At 46.0% G+C, this 21,397-nt stretch overlaps 1 protein-coding gene across 1 annotated transcript in view; it reads right to left on the reverse strand.

Moving 5' to 3' along the window:
• Positions 1-18,266, reverse strand: part of LPCAT4 (lysophosphatidylcholine acyltransferase 4) — a 69,940-nt gene extending 51,674 nt beyond the window's left edge. The window contains exon 1 of the mRNA XM_068241789.1: positions 18,099-18,266. Within this exon, the coding sequence (XP_068097890.1) occupies positions 18,099-18,206 (108 nt within the window). The 5' untranslated portion in view covers positions 18,207-18,266. The remainder of the gene's footprint in view (positions 1-18,098) is intronic.
• Between the last annotated feature and the right edge of the window lie 3,131 nt (positions 18,267-21,397).

The raw sequence follows: 21,397 nt of genomic DNA on the forward strand, positions 1-21,397 counted from the left end.
TTACAATGCACTGTAAGTAGAAATTACATTTAGACAGGGTTCACACTAATTACAGGGAAAAAAAAACTGAACATTGATTGCACGCTTTTTCCGTGCTGAATGCAAATTTTTGTGCATGATTTTCTAATGCAGGTAATGAAAGTCAATGGGAATTCCCAAGCAATGTGCAAATTTATGCAGCAAGAAGTACGTTTATTCACGTATATGAAAGCATGAACACGAAAATGCAAATTTCAGCAGAAATCTAGAAAAAAAATCAGCTCCACTGACTTTTACTAGATGGAAAAAGCACACACATTTTAATCAAATAGTAAAGCCGGGTTCACACATATTGAGAAAATATTTTTGAAACTAAAATTCACATTCGTATGCAAATTTTCCATGCGTTGTTTAGTGCAGCTGAAGAAATTCACATGCAATGCGCAAATCTATGCTGCAAGATGCACGTTTTTGTTGCACACGATAAAATGCAAACACATGTGCAGCAAACATGGCTTTGCACACTCGCATGTGAATTTTAATATTTGCGAGCACTGCCTTACATTTGCAGCCAGTTATATATTATGAACCAACAGTCATCAAAAACTGCACTTATATTCTAGACTGGGATCAGTACTCAGAACATTCTGCTACTCCTATAGTTATTCATGTAACAGCAGCAAAATAAAAGTGGTTATATACATTGTGCCAAAACAATTCAGGTTTTAAAGGAAAGGTTCAAGCAAAATAAAAAATGGAGTTTCACTTACCTGGGGCTTCTACCAGCCCCATGCAGCCATCCTGTGCCCTCGTAGTCATTCACTGATGCTCCAGTCCCCCGCTGGCAGCTTGCCGACCTCGGAGGTCGGCGGGACGCATTGCGTACATTTTTACGCATTGAACTAGTAACGCGTAAAAATGTATGTGTTAATGTTCCTGCACTAGCGGGAATGCGTAAAAATGTACGTAATGCGTCCCTCCGACCTCCGAGGTAGTCAAGCTGCCAGCGGGGGACTGGAGCAGCAGTGAGTGACTACGAGGGCACAGGATGGCTGCATGGGGCTGGTAGAAGCCCCAGGTAAGTGAAACTCATTTTTTTATTTTGCTTGGACATTCCCTTTAAAGAGAAACCGTCACCAAGAATTGAACTTCATCCCAATCAGTAGCTGATACCCACTTTCCCATGAGAAATCTATTCCTTTTCTCAAACTGATCATCAGGGGGCTCTGTATGGCTGATATTGTGGTGAAACCCCTCGCACAGTGTGATGTCAGCACCTCACAGCACTGAGGTACTAACATCACACTGTGGTAGCCTTGTTGCATTGAGGGAAAACAGCTGTTTCCAACTGCCAAAACAGCAAACAGCATCTCCTTCCACTGGCATCACTTGCAGCAGTAAAAATGTCACAATGTAAATCAGGGAGAGGAAAGATCTTACAATGGGCAAACACTGACTAAATCATTTATACATAATTATTGTAAAAAATAAGCTTTTATTACATTATTTTCACTGGAGTTCCTCTTTAAATATCTGACACTACCTCATCTATGAAGAGCCAATCAATCAGCAAACACGGTTATATCCCCTGTCATACTAGAAGTCTAGATGGAATGGGAGGGCGAGTGGCAGCAGTGAGCAGTACCCCTGCACAACCCACAATGGGAGAGAGGAAGAGTAGAGCTATGTCTTCCCCATAGATCAAAATAGGAGGGAGGGTAAGTGGCAGCTCTGTCTCCACTCAGAAGGCAATGCGGTGCTCTACAGTGATACACCACACTGCCACTAAAGAGATGGATCACAAGGCATGGCAGTCAGAATTCTTTCCCTCTGCGCACCTGTGCAGTAAGCCTGAGTATTTAAAGCACGAGCGGCTCCGTGCTGCTGTGCAGGCATGCTCATACATGAGGAGAAGCGTGGCCCGGATCTTATGGAGGTTCCTGGCACTGGCAGCAGCAGTGAAGACTGAGGACACATTAAAGTGTAACTGTCAGGCAGAAAATCTAAATTCTATTCTTTACTTTTATCTAGTAATTAATAAGGATGCTAACCAGGCAATCCAAAAGTTAAAACCACCATTACTTTTCTTGTTGATAAATGATCATTCCCCAGTTTACCTGACTCTTATTTGGTACGCCCAAAGGAAGTTGCAGGGCATACTGGGTTGTCCTTTTTTGCTTCTCTACTTTCCCCTCAGACTTAACTAATGCAGCCTGATTGGCTGAAGCCCCTTTCCCTCCTGGTTTCCCCTCCCACACCTCTGTTCCTCTCTGATTGGCCAATATTTCTCATGCTGAGGCAATGCACTTTCTATTGCAGAGCTGGGTGGGAGTGCCTGATGACTGTGACAAGGGCGGGCAATGCATACACAATCAGGCAGAGGAGCATAAGGGAGGAAATCAGGATTGGCTTAAAAATAGCCACAGTTAAAATGGGAAATGCTAACAAGGATTTTCTCTTTTTCTATTGTAGAAAAATCACTAAACTCAAAACATGGATAGTACAATATATTTGTTATGTAACTGGAGCAAGTATTGATCTACTTCTATACGTTTTTTTTCCTGAGATAGTATGGCTGACAGCTTCCCTTTAAGCCTCTACAGGATCCAGAGGTTTCCTTCTTTTTTGGTCAGTGTGCGTTTTCCCAAGGTTCCCCTTGTTTTCTCTTTTAAAGGGAATCTGAAGTGAAAGAAATATGGAGGTTATTATACTTATTTCCTTTTAAACATTACCAGTTGCCTGACTATCCTGCTGATCTGTTTGGCTGCAGTATTGTCTGCAACACACACCTGAAACAAGCATGCAGATAATCTTGCTAGATACATTGGGATGCGAAAGTTTGGGCAACATTGTTAATCGTCATGCTTTTTCTGTATAAATCGTTGGTTGTTACGATAAAAATGTCAGTTAAATATATCATATAGGAGACACACACAGTGATATTTGAGAAGTGAAATGAAGTTTATTGGATTTACAGAAAGTGCGCAATAATTGTTTATATAAAATTAGACAGGTGCATAAATTTAGGCACGGTTGTCATTTAGTTTCAAAAAGGGTTTTATTGAAAATTAAGCATGACTTATAACAGATTATACAAGTTATTTTTGTCCCGATGGGACTGATTTCACAATATTAAGCGAAACAAGGTTTAAACAAAAATGACATGTCTACATGAGCAGTATCAACAACTCAAAATTATAGATAAAGTTAGTGAATGGCAACAGTGGCCTAGTAGTGCCTGAACTAGACAGATAAAACAGACTGTCTCAGATTTTGGGTTTCGGCTAATGATAGCCAAGGCTGCCAGGTGTTGGTGAATGGAATGGTTGAGTCATTCACAATAGCATTAACCTTTCATTAATCATTATTTCGTTAATGATTTCTTTAGTTTGAGTTAGAGAGATTTGGTTGGAGCCATTGTCTGGCTAAATGTATTCTGGCTGCCTTGGCTATGTGTTGAGCAAGCCTGTGTTGCGGGTATTTCCAGCCTACCGGTTTATGGCCTGATAGAAGAAGAAAAGGGTCGGGGGGGGGGGGGAGGGACTTTTCCAGGACTAAATTAATGAGAGCCGATACTTGGTCCCAATAGTCGCGTGATATTGGGCAAAACCACCATGTATAGGCTAGGGTGCCAGTCCTACCGCAGTTTCTAAAGCATTGACTCGATTTAGAAGAGTCATATTGATGGACCCTTTCAGGAACCTGGTAAGTTCGATGTAATATTTTAAGGTTGGTTTCTATGTGTGAATAGTAACCACTTGGGCACGGTTGTCATTTTATTGATTCCAAAACCTAATTATGGGAACTAAAATTGGCTTGTAAGCTCAGTGACCCCTGACCTACATACACAGGTGAATCCAATTATGAGAAAGAGCATTTAAAGGGAACCTAAACTAAGAAGGATATGGATTTTTCCTTTTAAAATAATACCAGTTGCCTGGCTCTCCTGCCGTCCTGTGTCTTTAATACTTTTAGCCACAGCCCCTCAACAAGCATGCAGATCAGGTGCTCTGACTGAAGTCAGACTGGATAAGCTGCATGCTTGTTTCAGGTGTGGGATTTAGCCACTACTGCAATCAACGAGATCAGCAGGACTGCCAAGCAACTGGTATTGTTTAAAAGGAAACATCCATATCCCTCTCAGTTTAGGTTCCCTTTAAGGGGGTCAATTGTAAGTTTCCCTCCTCTTAATTTTCTCTGAAGAGTAGCAACATGGGGGTCTTAAAACAACTCTCAAATGACCTGCAAACAAAGACTGTTCATCATCATGGTTTAGAGGATGGATACAGAAAGCTGACTCATCGATTTCAGCTGTCTGTTTCCACAGGTAGGAACATAATGAGGAAATGGAACACCACAGGCTCAGTTCAAGTTAAGGCTCAAAGTGGCAGATCAAGAAAAATCTTGGATAAACTGAAGCGACGAATGGTGAGAACAGTCAGAGTCAACCCACAGACCAGTACCAAAGACCTACAATATAATCTTGCTGCAGATGGAGTCACTGAGCATCTTTCAACTATTCGGCGCACTTTACACAAGGAGATGCTGTATGCGAGAGTGATGCAGAGGAAGCCTTTTCTCCGCCCACAGCACAAACAGAGCCGCTTGAGGTATGCTAAAGCACATTTGGACAGGAGCTGTGGACTGATGAAACTAAAATTGAGTTATTTGGGCATAAAAAGGGCGTTATGCATGGAGGAAAATCAACACAGCATTCCAAGAAAAAACGCCTGCTACCTACAGTAAAATATGGTGGTGGTTCCATCATGCTGTGGGGCTGTGTGACCAGTGCAGGGACTGGGAACCTTGTCAAAGTTGAGAAACTCAGGGATAGGGTTGCCGCGGTATACCGGCATGACTATATACCACGGTTTGATTGTGCATGGTAATCATACCATGCACAATCTCGTTTTACCGGTTTTCAGGGGCGGGGCTACCAGAGGCAGAGCAGCAGGTGAACGAACAGTGGCGATGATAAGCAAATACTCACTTTTTGGCAACCGGGTCGTCCTGCACACTGTACTAGCTTCATTCTACTTCCTGTTCTTGTCCTATTTCCCTGAAACAGCGCCCCCTGGGCGCCATTACAAGGAGATGATGCAAGAACAGGAAGTATAATGAAGCTAGTACACCGTGCAGGACGACCCAGCTGCCAGCAAGTGAGTATTTGTTTTGTACCCCCTGCTGCTGCATCCCCCTGGCTCTCTATACTGCAGGCACCAATCCTGGCTACACCTATCCCTGGCTCTCTATACTGCGGGCACCAATCCTGGCTACATCTATTCCTGGCTACCTATGCTGCATCCACCTATCCTAGCTACACCTATCCCTGGCTCTCTCTACTGTGGGCACCAATCCTGGTTACACCCATCCCTGGCTACCTATGCTGCAGGTACCTATCCTGGCTATACCCATCCCTGGCTCTCTATACTGCGGGCACCAATCCTGGCTACACCTATTCCTGGCTACCTCTGCTGCAGGCACCTATCCTGGCTACACCTATCCCTGGCTCTCTATACTGCGGGCATCAATCCTGGCTACACCTATCCCTGGCTACCTATGCTGCGGCCACCTAATTCTGGCTACACCTATCCCTGGCTACCTATGCTGCGGCCACCTAATTCTGGCTACACCTATCCCTGGCTACCTATGCTGCGGCCACCTACTACTAAGGTGGGGGGGCACATTATTTAATGTAAGGGGGGGGGGGGGGGCCCAGGTACAAATAATTGTTTAATACCGTGTTTTTTTTCTTCTTTTTTTTTAGCATTATACCGTGGAATTTCATACTGTTGCAACCCTACTCAGGGATTCGACTCAGTATCAGCAGATTCTGGAGACCAATGTCTAGGAATCAGTGACAAAGCTGAAGCTGCGCTGGGGCCGGATTTTTCAACAAGACAACGACCCTAAACACTGCTCAAAATCCACTAAGGCATTCATGCAGAGGAACAAGTAAAACGTTCTGGAACGGCCATCTCAGTCTCCAGACCTGAATATAATTGAAAATCTGTGGTGCGAGTTAAAGAGCTGTCCATGCTCGGAAGCCATCAGACCTGAATGAACTAGAGATGTTTTGTAAAGAGGAATGGTCCAAAATACCTTCAATCAGAATCCAGAACCTACAGGAAACGTTTAGAGGCTGTAATTTCTGCAAAGAGAGGATCTACTAAATATTGATTTCATTTCTTTTCTGTGGTGCCCAAATTTCTGCACCTGCCTAATTTTGTTTAAGCAATTATTGCACACTTTCTGTAAATCCAATAAACTTCATTTCACTTCTCAAATATCACTGTGTGTCTCCTATAGGATATATTTAACTGACATTTTTTATTGTAACAACCAACGATTTATACAGGAAAAGCATGACGATTAACAAGCAGTGTTCTCCCCAGGCTCAGTTTTGTTGACCACCCGGCTGGCATCGGCTCACCTCCTCCTATGTTGTAAGCAGAGTTGCTCACAGAAGCACTGGCCCTGCATTCTCATCTCGCCTCACCTGGCTACTTTTTCATGCCACCCGGCTGGAAAAAATTCTGGGGAGAACACTGAACAAGGTTGCCCAAACTTTCACATCCCACTGTATTAGTAAGAAACATCTGCTCTGCATGCTTGTTTAGGGTCTATGACTAAAAGTATTAGAGGCAGAGAATCAGATGGACAGCCAGGGAACTGGTATTGTCTAAAAATAAATGTCAGCCTCCATATCCCTCTCTTTAGGAAGTACACATTTAGGAAGCCAATTGTCAAAAAACTAAAATGAATAAATATCTACACCCACACATATATAGGCATGAGCAGCAGAAGATTTAAAATGAACACATGAAATATATATATATATATATATATATATATATATATATATATATATATATATATATATATATATATATATATATATATATATATATATATATATATATATATATATATATATATATATATATTTTCTAAATGTATTTTACACACACACACACACACACACACACCTTCTGCCTGTCTTAAACAGTATATATACACTGTTTATGTAACTTGATGACAGAAGCCAGAACTGTGCATGTTTCCGTGGTTACTAATTAGCAGTTAGTGTGGTTAGGCCTCTTAAACACTCACAAACATTACTGTGTTCTTGTGACAAGTCTCTGGGACAGAGGCCATGTTTAAACAGATTAACTATCCACTAAACCAGGGTTCCACATCTCCAAACACATACACACAACCTGACATGCGGTCTCTACTCCTTCCCCCCCCCCCCCAAAAAAAAAAAAAGATGATGTGGCCTCTATTACTACCCTCTCCACACACACACCACCTGACATGTGGCCTCTATTCGCCCCCCAGCAAACAGCGTGACATGTGGCCTTTACTCCTCCCCCCCCCTCCTCTCAGCATGACATGTGGCCTCTATTCGCACACACGCACACCCTTTACTCCCCCCCCCCCCCCCCACAACATGATACACACACACACTCACACACGTGGCCTTTACTCCTTCCCCCCCACAACAACATGAGTTACACACACACACACACACAGCCTTTACTCCCCCCCCCCCCCCCCCCCCCACAACATGAGATATATACACACACACACACACAATGTGGCCTCTATTCTCACACACACACACACACACACACACACACACACACACACCATTTACTCCTCCCCCCACAACATGACATGTGGACACACACCCTGATATGTGGCCTTGATCCCCCCCCCCCCCCACACACACACACACACACACGACATGTGGCCTCTATTCTCACACACACACACACACACACACAGCCTTTACTCCCCCCCCCCCCACAACATGAGATGCGCACACACACACACACACCCCCTGACATGTGGCCTTTACTCCTTCCCCCCCTCCCCCACAACACGACATGTAGCCTCTATTCACACACACACACACACACACACACACACACACACACACACACACACACGACATGTGGCCTCTATATACACACACACACACCCCATTTACTCCTCCCCCCACAACATGACATGTGGACACACACACACCCTGATATGTGGCCCTGATCCCCCCCCCCCACACACACACACACGACATGTGGCCTCTATACACACACACACACACACACACACACAGCCTTTACTCCTCCTTCCCCCACAACATGAGATACACACACACCCTGACATGTGGCCTTTACTCCTCCCCCCCCCCCCCACAACACGACATGTAGCCTCTATTCACACACACACGACATGTGGCCTCTATTCACACACACACACACACCATTTACTCCTCCCCCCACAACATGACATGTGGACACACACACACCCTGATATGTGGCCCTGATCCCCCCCCCCCCCACACACACACGACATGTGGCCTCTACACACACACACACACACACACACACACACACACACACACACACACACACACACACACACACACACACCCTTTACTCCTCCCCCCACAACATGACATGTGGACACAAACACACCCTGATGTGTGGCCTTGATCCCCCCCAAGTCCTAACAATGTCACATGTGGCCTCACTTAACCGCTCCACCACCTCCGCCCGACCGCTCGTTCACCCCTCCCCCCCCCCAAGGCAAATCCCTCAACATGTGGCCTTAATTAGCTAAGCACACCCCTCTCCCCCCTACCGGCTCGGTTCCCTATCAGGCAAATCACAAGGTCCCCTCTATGGAGTCGCAGGCTCAGTTGATTCTCCCGCCAGGCAACTCACAAGTTCCCAAAATGAAGTTGCAGGTCGCAGGCTCAGTCGGTCCTGTGTCTCATTGGCTACACGCTCACTCCTCCTCCTGCTTGCGTGCACTGTGCCCCACCTGGTAGCTGCGTTTCCACTGATGTGACGTCAATTGCCATGGAGACGCGGCGAGGTGTACAGAGGAAATCTGTGTCACAGTGGACACAGCGCAGACAGCCTGCAGAGATTAGGAGAGTCAGCCCACACATGGGAAATGAGATTGGGGGAGCAAAAGAGCCGCACACAAGTGGTAAAAGAGCCACTGACCACTGCCCTAAACACTGGCTAGATTTGGTATAAAAGAACTTAATTCAGGGCACCCACCAAACTACAGCTTCCCTGAATGAATATTGACATTTTAACAGCTTAACTCCAGATACAAACATGAAACTGCTCTTAGGAGACTGAAACCCAAATGTATACTTTTCAAAATGGTTTTGATTTACATAAACCGGAGATGGTACAAGTAAAGGCATGCAATGCACAAAACATTGTTCACTGCTAGTTAGTGCAAATTTAAAATCATATTCATTTCCAAAAATAGGAGGCGGGACAAAGGGTCCCTCATATTCCTGCATGAAAACCTTGTGAACAGAACATCAATCAGCTGAGAGAGGAGGACATTCTGAAGCACTGGAGTGGACTACCGAACAGAAGCTTTGTAAAGGTCATGCAATGAGACATTCCCATACGCAATTCACTTTTTCTCCAAGTTGATATTTTCACACCTTGGCAATAATATGCGTTTTAAATGTCCAGCAAGCAATAAAATACATAAAATCATTTTGATAGTACTTTTTCTACTATTTTTGGTACTTTTTTAATTGCGAAATGCTAAAAAGTTATTTTAAAGAGAAGATGAAGAATTATGACCTAGGACAGTTATCTGCAAACTTTGCTCCCCAGCTGTTAAGGAACAAGTCCCACAATGCATCTGCCTTTATGAATCATGACTGTGGCTGGCAGGCTCCTGCAATGCATTGTGGGACTTGTAGTTCCTTAACAGCTAGAGAGCCAAGTTTGCAGATCACTGACTAAGGAGAAAAAGTGAATTGCATATGGAGTTTTGTACCCCTCTCTGCTTTCCTGTCCTAGCCCGACTGCTCAGGTACTACAATGCAAGATGTTCCTCCCTCCATTGGATGCTCATCACCAAACCCAAACTACCTCAGTCACAACGATGGAAGGAGGATGGTGAGAAAGTGACCAGTGGTCACATGACTCAAGTGCGGTACCTTCACAGAGGGATTTACATTAAAAATGTATTTATGATTTGATAGAGAACAGCTTCAATGTAGCTGTCGTGGCCCAAACATGTCATGAAGCTGAGGCTCTGAACAGTAGCATGGTGGAGATCCATGACACACATGCAGAGCTTGGCAGATACAGACTGAGCACACGGAAAGGGCTGTGGCAGCAGTGTTTTCCAGACCATACAGACAGCAATAACAGTACAATACACATCACTCACTGACCCTCAGTGGGTTTCATAGCCAAATTTCCAACCAGTCTACAGTCAGATTTGAGGGGGCAGCAATTCAACTACAGCATGTTTTTGGGGAACTCAATGAAACATAAGGAGAACATTAAGGCTACTTGCACACCAAGACGTTGCGTTAGGTGCTACGTTAAGGTCGCATAACGTGCACCTAACGCAAGGCCTGGTGCTCTTCGATGTGGACGTCAGAGTGAGCCGCGTTGTGCAGCTCACTCTGGCGTCCGTGATGCGTACTCTTGGACGCATACGGCATCACGTGGTCCCGCCGGCCAATCGCCGCACAGAGCGGCCGCACCAGGAAGTAAACACTGCAGTGACGTGCAGTGAATATTAATTAGCCATGTGCCTGGCCGCTCTCTGCTCCTCCCCAACATGACTGAGCATGTGCAAACAGTCTAACGCCGTAGCATGCTGCAATTTCGGAAGAACGTGCAGCGTTACATGTAACGCAACGTGGGCAGTGTGAACAGCCCACTTGTGTTACATTGCTGTGCGTTGGGGGAGCGTTACAGGCTGCCCCTGTAACGTCCCTGTGTGTAAGCAGCCTAAAAGAATCCATGCAGATTGGTTTCCAACAAAACAGTTACATTGACTTGGCAATCTTGATATGTCCTGTCAGGATTGTGGAAAATATTTCCTAGTCTTGTCGGTACTGACATCCATTACATCATGCAAGGAAAAAATTATCTTAAAACTTTCATTCCTCATAAGATGTACATGTGCAGGGTGGTAACTATACTTTAATAGGCCTCCCCTGCAAAAATGATGAGGGTCATGTGATCGGGAGCCGGCAAATGGCAGCAGGGAGTGTTCTGCTGTGAAGCAGCATCTGAAAGCAGGAAAAAAATAGCTATTCGATACTCTGCATGGGGGAGGAGGTGGCAGACCCTTTTTTTTTGAGCGAATGAGAAGGTTTTTTATTTTTGCCAATTGGCTGCATTTGTGGTTGGGAAGAGGGAGGACGTGGGGCCCTCAAAGCCTCTGGGCCACCCTGCGATGGCAAGCGTCACAAGGGTGATTGCTACGCCCATGTACTTGTGGCATTATCCACAACCTACAATGGGATTCTGTGTACACCATGTCATAACTGGGGTCACCAACAGAAGGTCAAAGAATGCCCTGCCTGGTCATTATATGAAGTCTGTATATTGGAGGGTCCCACTGATGGCCAGAGGTGGTCCAGCAAGGAAACAGGATGTGCAGTCTTGGTAAATTAGCTCAACAAATCACTTCTGTCACTTAGCATATGAAGACAATGGTTTTAGCAGAAGCAGGTGATACATCTCTGGTTATTTATTTCTACAGGTTGTGTACATAACCATAACCCTTTCTAGACAATATGGAGGTGCAGCAGTAAAGGTGGGGGACTGCCACCCAAGTTGTTTAATGCAATTATACCTGCTTGCTTTATACAGTAGTCAACTAGTGTCTCCAGTTAAGTGGTGCTGAAGGTAAGGCTTTGTGCTAGGCAGTCTTTTCACTGTCGGCACTCTGAAAGCCTCTATTAAGTGACAGTTTGACAGCAGGTCCTAATTATCAAGTGGACCTCCTAACAGGGAAGCCCAACTATCCCAACTCCTGCTGCATCATACATAAAATAGACAACGTGGGGTGGGAAGACATTTAAGACATTTCCTGGCTTAGGAACACCACTGGGGATTAACAGAGCCTAGTTTTAGAGAGCTAAAGAGCTGACAGTCGTAAGGCCAACCAATATTTAACTTATCACCAAATGGCACTTTATAAGAAAAGCCTGACTTCAAAGATACCATATAGAATATATACCTCGAGCGGTGTATTATCTCATGGAAACTATCTTCTTGATAATACACTTTATGTAGTAGGAAGTGGTCAAGAACTTTTGAGCTATTTCGGTAAACAGAGATCGACAATGGGATTGTGAATACAGTAGTTGAAAATATAGACGTAGCGGTGGGTCTATTGATTTGTACTGCACTGAGGTGGTGACTGATTTCTATCAGATTTTGGCTTAAAATGGAACCTGAAGCAAGAAGTATATGAAGGCTGCCATATTTATTTCCTTTTAAACAATACCAGCTGCCTAGCAGCCCTGGTGATCTATTAGGCTGCAGTAGTGTCTGCTGTAGACTACAGAAGTGATCTAGTGTGAGTCATATTCTGATGCATGCTCTCTTCATGGCATCTCCTATCCTGGTAATAACTGGTGCAATCAAATGCATACATTTAAAGGAAACCTGAAGTGAGAGATATATGGAGGCTGTCATATTTATTCCCTTTTAAGCAATACCAGTTGCCTGGCAGCCCTGCTGATCCTCTGCCTCTAATACGTTTAGCCATGGACCCTGAACAAACATGCAGCAGATCAGGTGTTTATGACATTATTGTCAGATCAGACAAGATTCGCTGCATACGTGTTTCTGGCGTGTGATTCAGACACTACTGGAGCCAAATCCATCAGCAGGATGCCAGGCAACTGGTATTGTTTAAAAGGAAATAAATATGTCAGCCCTCTCACTACAGGTTCCCTTTAAAGGGAACCAGAGATGGGGACATGAAAAAGATTTTATACATACCTGGGGCTTCCTCCAGCCCCATACGCTCTGATCTATCCCACGCCGCCGTCCTCCGCTGCCTGCATCTACGAGAACCGGGTCCTGTCACTGACGTCATTGGAGCCAGCTACGCAGGAGAAGTGCACCCTCTACGTATCTCTCCAGCGGCTGCTGCAGAGATACGTAAACAGCGCACCTCTCTTATGCTTAGACTGGCTCCGACTGATGACAGAGCGGGGTCCCGGTTCTCATAGCTGCAGGCAGCGGAGGATGGCAGCGTGGGATCGATCAGAGCGTATGGGGCTGGAGGAAGACCCAGGTATGTATAAAATCTTTTTCATGTTCATCTATGGTTTCCTTTAAAAAAAACGCGCCTATTAACGCTTTGGGACCGCTGCATGTTAAAATTGAGCCAATTACAGTGATCAGGAAGTACCTAAATGAAAAAAAGTCTCTGCTCCTTAAAGGGGCCAGATTCTGCTGTCCTGAAAGTGTTAAACTGGGTGCGAGAAGTCGCTGATCGTTAGAATTTTGGTAAGATTGCCAATATTCTACTAATCGCTTCCCCCCCAACTACACCCAAGTCCCCTCTTCCATACGCATAACACTAATGGAGCCCAGTACTGCACCCGATCCGGTGTTGGGCTCTACCATAGTTGAAAACCAGGCTCCATCTGTCCACCCCCACCGGTGTGGCCTGTCAATATCCAGTGGCTCAGCTACTGGAAGAACCCCCAGGCCCAGCTTACATACTATGCAGTTATCCAGAGTTTAACTATATAATAGGTGGACCCCCAAACACCTTTGTCACTGTCTCTGAGCCCCAGCAGACCTTCAACACGAACAATGCCAGTTTGCAGCCCAAATCACTCAGTTGGTGCTGCTATAGCAGCAAATTACACTATAGTCTATGTTGGCTTCTAATTTACCCATTGGCCATGAATCCAATTTAGCAGTTTCACAATCAAAGGCCACGTAGCAGACATTTGTCACAGCATTATCAACTTGCCTAAAGAAATGTACAGACAGTGGACTTTCGTTGTCTAAAACATGCATTTGTGTTCATTTCAGGTGGTAGCTTACAGGCCCATATAATTGTATAGGAAGTGAGTTGTAATGGATATAGTGTGAATCACCTTAAAACCAGCTGAGCGGTCTGGACGAGCTCAGCTCGTCCAGTACCGCCGGAGGCTGCCGCTCAGGCCCTGCTGGGCCGATTTGGCTCAAATAAAAAGCAGCACACGCAGCCAGCACTTTGCCAGCCGCGTGTGCTGCCTGATCGCCGCTGCAGTGCGGCGATCCGCCGCATGCAGCGGTGAAAGAGGGTCCCCCCAGCCGCCTGAGCCCAGCGTAGCCGGAACAAAAAGTTCCGGCCAGCGCTAAGGGCTGGATTGGAGGCGGCTGACGTCAGGACGTCGGCTAACGTCCATGACGTCACTCCGCTCGTCGCCATGGCGACGAGGTAAGCGAAACACGGAAGGCCGCTCATTGCGGCCTTCCGTGTTATTTCTGGCCGCCGGAGGCGATCAGAAGATCGCCTCCGGAGCGCCCTCTAGTGGGCTTTCATGCAGCCAACTTTCAGTTGGCTGCATGAAATAGTTTTTTTTTTATTAAAAAAAAACCCTCCCGCAGCCTCCCTGGCGATCTTAATAGAACGCCAGGGTGGTTAAAGGGAACCCAAGGTGAGAGGTATATGGAGGCTGCCATATTGATTTCCTTTTAAGTAATACCGGTCACCTGGCAGTCCTGCTGACCTTGTGTCTCTAATACTTTTAGCCATAGACCCTGAACAGTCATGCAGCAGATCAGGTACTCTGACTCAAATTTTACTGGATTAGCCATATGCTTGTTCCAGGGTTTTGACTCAGACATTACTTATGCCAGAAGAACAACAGGACTTCCAGGTAACTGGCATTATTTACAAGGAAATAAATATGGGAGACTTCATATTTCTCTCACCCCGGGTTCCCTCTAAGGTTAGGTTCACAGTGAGAGTTGTGTTCCCTGTAAAAGCAAGAACACAAGGGATAGGGAAAGCAGTGCAGAACATTATCCGCACATGGGGCTTGATTCACTAAACCGTGCTAACTCATAGCACGGCCGCAGTTTTGCGCGCCATCGTGAATTTCCACGTGCAAAAAGTAACAAAAATGTGCGATTGCGCGTGCAAAAACGCTAGCACGGTTTAGAGAATCAAGCCCATTGTGGCAGCTACTTTGGAGCTTTCAGTCAATTAAAAGTATGCTACACAGTACTGTTAACATTATGCGGTAAACACATTGCAGGCAGTGCGTTGGGATACCGCACTCTGTCAGACTGCACCGCAATGGCCGCAGTGAGGATGTCGCAGTGCGACGTTCTGCTTTGCAATGCAGCCTTTACAATGTACTGCATTGGTCCACTGTAAACCTAGCCCCAGAGTCAGTTCACACACACACACACACACACACACACATATATCTGATCCACTCTGGGGCACACCACAACACAGCAGAGTAATGTGAAATAGCCCTGACTGTTATTCCAAGCAATAATTATATGTGGGATGCCCCAGCTCATCCTATCTCCTCCCTTCTACAAAAGTAACAAAACACTACTAAGCAGACAACCAACAAAAGCTGTCTAAAAGGAAGTCACCAGAAATTCCTCAGAAACAATCATCTTGGGTGACAAAAGTAGTACACATTATAAACAGCTTTAGGAGGACATGCACACAGGCAGAGAGAAAGCACCGTCAGAGGAGGCATGCCTGGGACCTGTGATCTGAGGGAGAAAGTAAATGCATTTTCTACATTACAAAACCTGAATTTTTATGCTGAAGAATTTTACATGCCTTTTTAAAGACATTTACTGAAAAATGTATAAAAACCAAATGCTTAACTAGGCCTAAGAATGCACACTCACTGTGGCTATTAGAGGTTGTTAATAGGATGCTAATACAGCATGCAAGCAAGAATAATGGGAATTATAGGCAGCTTTAAACTGGCCCAATCAAAACGCACGTCCTGCCAATTGGCCAAATTTAACTCCTAATAGCCATGTCTACGGGGAATTGTGAGCAGTCTGTTTAATTTAAATTGTGGGTGCACACTTAGTCCTTCAGTTTCCCAGCTGCCGGTCATGAACGCCTTTCAGTTGCAATAGCGAAGTTTGGCTCACCAAGTGTGTCATTGTTTGGCACATGGTGGGCTTACCTGGTGGCGAAAACATGCAACAAGTTGCATCTAAGCACATACGCAACTGTAGGGTGTCTGCCTTTCTAATAACCTGCGGAGCTCTAGCTAGCGCCCAACCGGTGCATGGGTGCAACTGACAGGCATTCACAGCCTTCAGCCTCCTGTGGAAAAGGGGTTTAAGGCCCAGTGCAGCAGATCGACCTGTATTTTCCATCCTGTCAGATAGATCAAATCGATCAAAATCAATCGATTGAATCTATTTCTGATCGATCAATTGATCCCATAGAATCGATTAATCGATGGCTGAAATCGACCAGTGTATGGGCCCCTTAAGAGAATGGTTGGAAAAACATTTGTAAACAATTATTGAGTATTGAACAAGTGGGTCAAGGGGTATTCAGATGCTGTTACTCATGAATAGGGGGGTACTTGGTAAACACGTTCTTTTATAAAACTGTACATGCTTCATAGATCGCAATGTTAATTGTGGGTACAGGGGCGCCCGAAGATGAAAAATACCGGCAGAGGGACAGCGCAGAGGTAAGTCATATTTTGAATATCGGCATTAGTATTAGGCTAGGCAACAGGTAGTCGGTAGGTTAGCATTGGGTGTGTGTGTGTGTGTGTGTCTGTGTGTGTGTGTGTGTGTCTGTGTGTGTCTGCTGTGTGTGTGTGTGTGTGTGTGTGTGTGTGTGTCTGTGTGTCTGTGTGTCTGTGTGTCTGTGTGTCTGTGTGTCTGTGTGTCTGTGTGTCTGTGTGTCTGTGTGTCTGTGTGTCTGTGTGTCTGTGTGTCTGTGTGTCTGTGTGTGTGTGTGTTGCTTGGCACACACAGTTCGATTTTGCCGGTCGATTCTCCCATTCGATCGTTTCGCCACTCGATTCCGCAGTCAATTCTCTTATCTTCCACTCTTTGGCTTATCTTTTTTCATTCACTTCAATCTGAATCGAGCGTCAAAACGATCGAGCGGGAGATCGGACATGTCGGAAATTAACTATCGAGCCATCTTAATGGCTCAAAATCGATCCATGTAATCCCAGCAGTAGGCATAGCTACCGGTAGGTCAGAGCAGTGCTTTTCAGCGCTGCTAGATTTGGGAGCAGCCAGCGCCGCCATAGACTGTAATGGGAATCAGTCTATAGCGGCGCTCAGTGAGTAACGTCGGCTCCGTCAGAAGACGGAGCCGAAGTTGCTTAAAAAACACAATAATTCGGCCTCCAGCAATCGCTGGAAGCCGAATTATTTCATTCCCGCACTATCCATGGCGGCCTGGAGGGGGAATAGTAATTAAAACAGCCCAGACTTGTGCAGAAGCAGGATCAGTCATATACCGCTGTATCCTGCGCCCAAGTCTACCGGCGCCGATTTCAAATGTACTCCCGGTAGGTTAGTGTTAGGGATAGGTGGAAGTTAGGAGTAGGTAGCAGTAAGTTAGTTTTAGGAGTAGGTATTGAGGGAGGCTTGGTGTGAGAGTAAGGTTAGGTAAATCGATCATAGAATATCATAAAGTACCAATATTTTACTATCGCCATTAGCCATCCTCAGAAGTAGAATATTTGTAATATTAGAGATGTCCTATCAGTGGCATGTACAAATGAAGCATCACAACAATAATAGTCATAAAACTACTATGTTACCAGAATAGTCACTTCACATTCATGTTTTAAACGGGTACCACATATCCATGTTGAAACCTGCATACAGTGAATGTTTACCTTCTTCTTCAGCGCTGCGACGAAGGGGGCACAGAAGCATGTCCATTTGCAATAAAGTGGCCTTGTGACATTCACATGGTAGACTACAGACTGACTAATGAATATATATATATATATATATATATATATATATATATATATATTTATTTATTTTGTGTCTGGCAGCAGTGGGCAGCTGGAGATGTTGGAGGGGGCAGGCAGGCACATCACTGCACCCTTGTCTTGCAGTGCAGCTCCCTATGCGCACCCATGTCTCTCTTCCCCCTCTGCAGACACAGCAGTGGCAGCCTGCGTACATACACAGTATGCCAGTGTCACCCATCTACAGCAAACAGCAGCCGCTCTACCGATCCCTGCAGTCCCCCATCCATCCATCATCCGATCTGCTGCTTCTGCCTCACGCTCGCCTGCTGACCTCCAGCCAATGCCTGCCCTTCCATCTTACCCGGAATTTCTGCCAGAAGCCCTCCGGGTGAAACTCATGCAGGAAGGGGTTAAATGGGGTGACCCCAGCATCCTCGTCCCTCTGCTCTGCGGCCTCATCCCCGCTCATGGCTGCTGCTGGCTGGCAGCAGGACTGCGCTATGCTGTGGGCCCAGCCGGGGTAGGAACGAGTCAGCAGAGAAGGGGAGGGGCCTTTAGCGCGATTTTTAGCTTTAACCCTCTGCACGCCGGCTGTCATTTGTGTCTCCACACACACTCGTGACATAGTACACGAAAGCCAAACAAACAAGACCAACTCGTTTTTTTTTTGTTTGTTTTTTTTAATGAAAACACCCTTTAATTCTTCATTTGCGGAGATAAGGAGGGCATTCATGATGACATGATTAGGGCAGAGCTAACGCTTCCTGTTGTGTTTCAAGTATATTTGTTATATTTGTTCTATTATTGCCCTGCACAACAGTGTAGAGGTGGGCTTCAGGATTCGTCGTGTAAAATTCTACTACAGCGCCCCTCATGTCCTAGCCTTAGTAATACAAAGAAGAATCACCTAGAAACACATTGCTTTGTCAGAAAGTTTTCATGATGATTGACAGAAAAAAAGTGCATGGTCACACTTTTCAAGTGAAGACAGAACTGGAACAATAGTTCTGTGTTATCAGGCTGAAATTATATAGCCTAATATGAACTGTTGTTTCCACCAGTGTGAGCATTACATCCGCGTACAAGCTTTTCTTCCATGAGCATTACCCTTTCCTTGCCTGGTCCTAACCTCAACTACCAGAGGGGAGTCACAGGTGAATCCAGAGCAGGAATTAAGGCCGATTCACGCTGATGTGTTTTTAAGCACGATTTCAGCAGTGTTGCAAATCGCTGGTGATTTGAAAAGCCAGCGCTTGCGATTTCCAGAATTCGCAAACGCGCTGCTTGTAGCATTTTTGGAAAGATTGTAATTGAGATTCTTATTTGCTGAATGAGAAGCGCAATCGCTGTACAATCACAAGTGTGATCGGAATGCAAATCGTGAACGTTCAGCAATTGTCTTTTCTGATTTCTAGTGTGAATGGGGCCTACTTGGGTGCCAGAAGGACTAGGCACTAGCAGAACGTTACACCATCACCATAACAAAGCAGTGATTTGCTCATCAGTATTTGGGAAGTAGTCAGGTCAGGTGATACTTGGCTGAGAAGATTTTGGCAAGAGATACTGTACTGGGTGCCAGACGAGGAAGCCAGAATGAATGATGCAGTGATAATTCGTGGTTATAGAGTAAGGCTAAGTTCACACTATGTGCATTTCGTAATGCTCATTTTGCAACCCAAGCATAATGCAACACACTCTGCATGTTATAACATGCATGTTGTTTTTATAGCCTGAAAGAAGTGCTATGTAATATGCTTGCTTGTTATCCATGGGCGTCCGCACATATGGCAAAACCGGGCATCTGCCCGAGCCTGGCCGCCCGCTGCCCCCCCCCCCCTGGCCGCGCGCCCGTGCAGCCAGCAGGAGGGGAACAGCGCAGAGAAGAGAGAGAGCTATGGGCACAGTGGGGAAGGGCGGACGTCTCCCCCCCCCCTTCCCTCACCTTAGGGGGCTCTCTCTCCCTCGCTGTCCCCTCCGGAATGAAGTGTGCAGCGGCTGGCAGCGGGCGGAACTTACCTCCTCTCGCTCCTGCGCCGGAAGTTCTGGTGCCGCACTCTGGTCTGGATCAGGCCAGAGTAGCGGCAAATCCATCCGGCGCGTGCAACGAGAGGAGGTAAGTTCCGCCCGCTGCCAGCCGCTGCACACTTCATTCCGGACTCTGGAGGGGAGAGCGAGAGAGGGAGGGAGAGCCCCCTAAGGTGAGTGCCGATAGCTCTCCCTCTTCTCTCCGCTGCTCCCCTCCTCCTGCACACATGGCCACTTTTTCTGGGGACATATACCCCTGCCTACATATACTGGGACATATACCCCTGCCTACATATACTGGGACATATACCCCTGCCTACATATACTGGGCACATATACCCCTGGCTACCTGTTCTGGGGACATCTCTACCCCTGGCTACCAGTTCTGGGGACATCTATACCGCTGGCCACCTATTCTGGGGACACCTGTAGACCTGGGGCTACCTATTTTTGGGGAAGCACTGCTGTCAGATTGAGTGTATTTTGGGGAACTGCTGCCAGGTGAGAGGTGTCTACATATTAAGGGGGCATTCTGCCTATTTATGTGAAAAGCTGTCTTTTTATGTGCCTCATGACTGCTGAATTTGTCTTGTTGCGGGCCTCATGGTTACTGACTTTGTCTTGTTGGGGGCCTCATGATTTGTTGGGGGCCTCAAGATTGCTGAATTTGTCTTGTTGGGGGCCTCATGATTGCTGAATTTGTCTTGTTGGGGGCCTCATGATTGCTGAGTTGGTCATGTTGGGGGCCTCATGATTGCTGAATTTGTCTTGATGGGAGGGGGGGGGGCCTCATGATTGCTGAATTTGTCTTGTTGGAGGTCACATGATTGCTAACTGCGAGACTATGGAAAAAGCTGAATCATCATCATATGAGACAATAGCATTAAACCTACTTTTTCCGCTTTTTAAAACAGAAAATGAAACTGGGAGGTTCTAAAAATAATGAATAGTTTTTTTCAGGAGTACGATGGATGAAATTGTTTATCTTCACAGTTTATTTTCAACTTAATTTTCCATAATGTTCATGTATGTAATGTAATGACGTAGCTTAGTTTTTTGGCGCGCTACGCGCGCCACACAACACCGGCCCGAATTTGCTTTTTACTCCCCACTTTTTTGCCCCACCCTGGAAAATTTTCTGCGGACGCCCATGTTGTTATCACAGGTTATGTAGAAATGTACTTTTGGATAACGTGATCTGTTACAACGGAGATATGTGATCATGCCAATATAATTCTACGGACAGTGCCCTTTCATGCAGCGCACAGCAATGAGCATAGTGTGAATGCACCCTAAGGGTCCAGGCACACTGTCACTTTGCCAGGGGCTTTACTATGTCTCACAAAGCACCCCTGCAAAACTTTTGGGGGGCTTCCCTTCCTACATTCAGCCCCCCCCCCCCCCCCAGTATCCAGCGCGGTGGAGGGGTCTGGACTTCTTCCTGCCTCATCTATATCTATCCCTCCAGAACCACAGATCAGCATGGTGCTAGTGACGGCTGGGGCTTACCTCCTACACTGATTGGTCTCTCCAGCACACTTGCTGCAGCCACTAAGTGTCCTCTAGCCTCTGCCTCCCTCTGAGTTTCTGTGCGCGATATGCAGAAGATCGAAATGAAGGCAGAGACCAGACGAC

Source organism: Hyperolius riggenbachi, chromosome 1 (genome assembly GCF_040937935.1).
Source record: "Hyperolius riggenbachi isolate aHypRig1 chromosome 1, aHypRig1.pri, whole genome shotgun sequence".
Taxonomy (NCBI): domain Eukaryota; kingdom Metazoa; phylum Chordata; class Amphibia; order Anura; family Hyperoliidae; genus Hyperolius; species Hyperolius riggenbachi.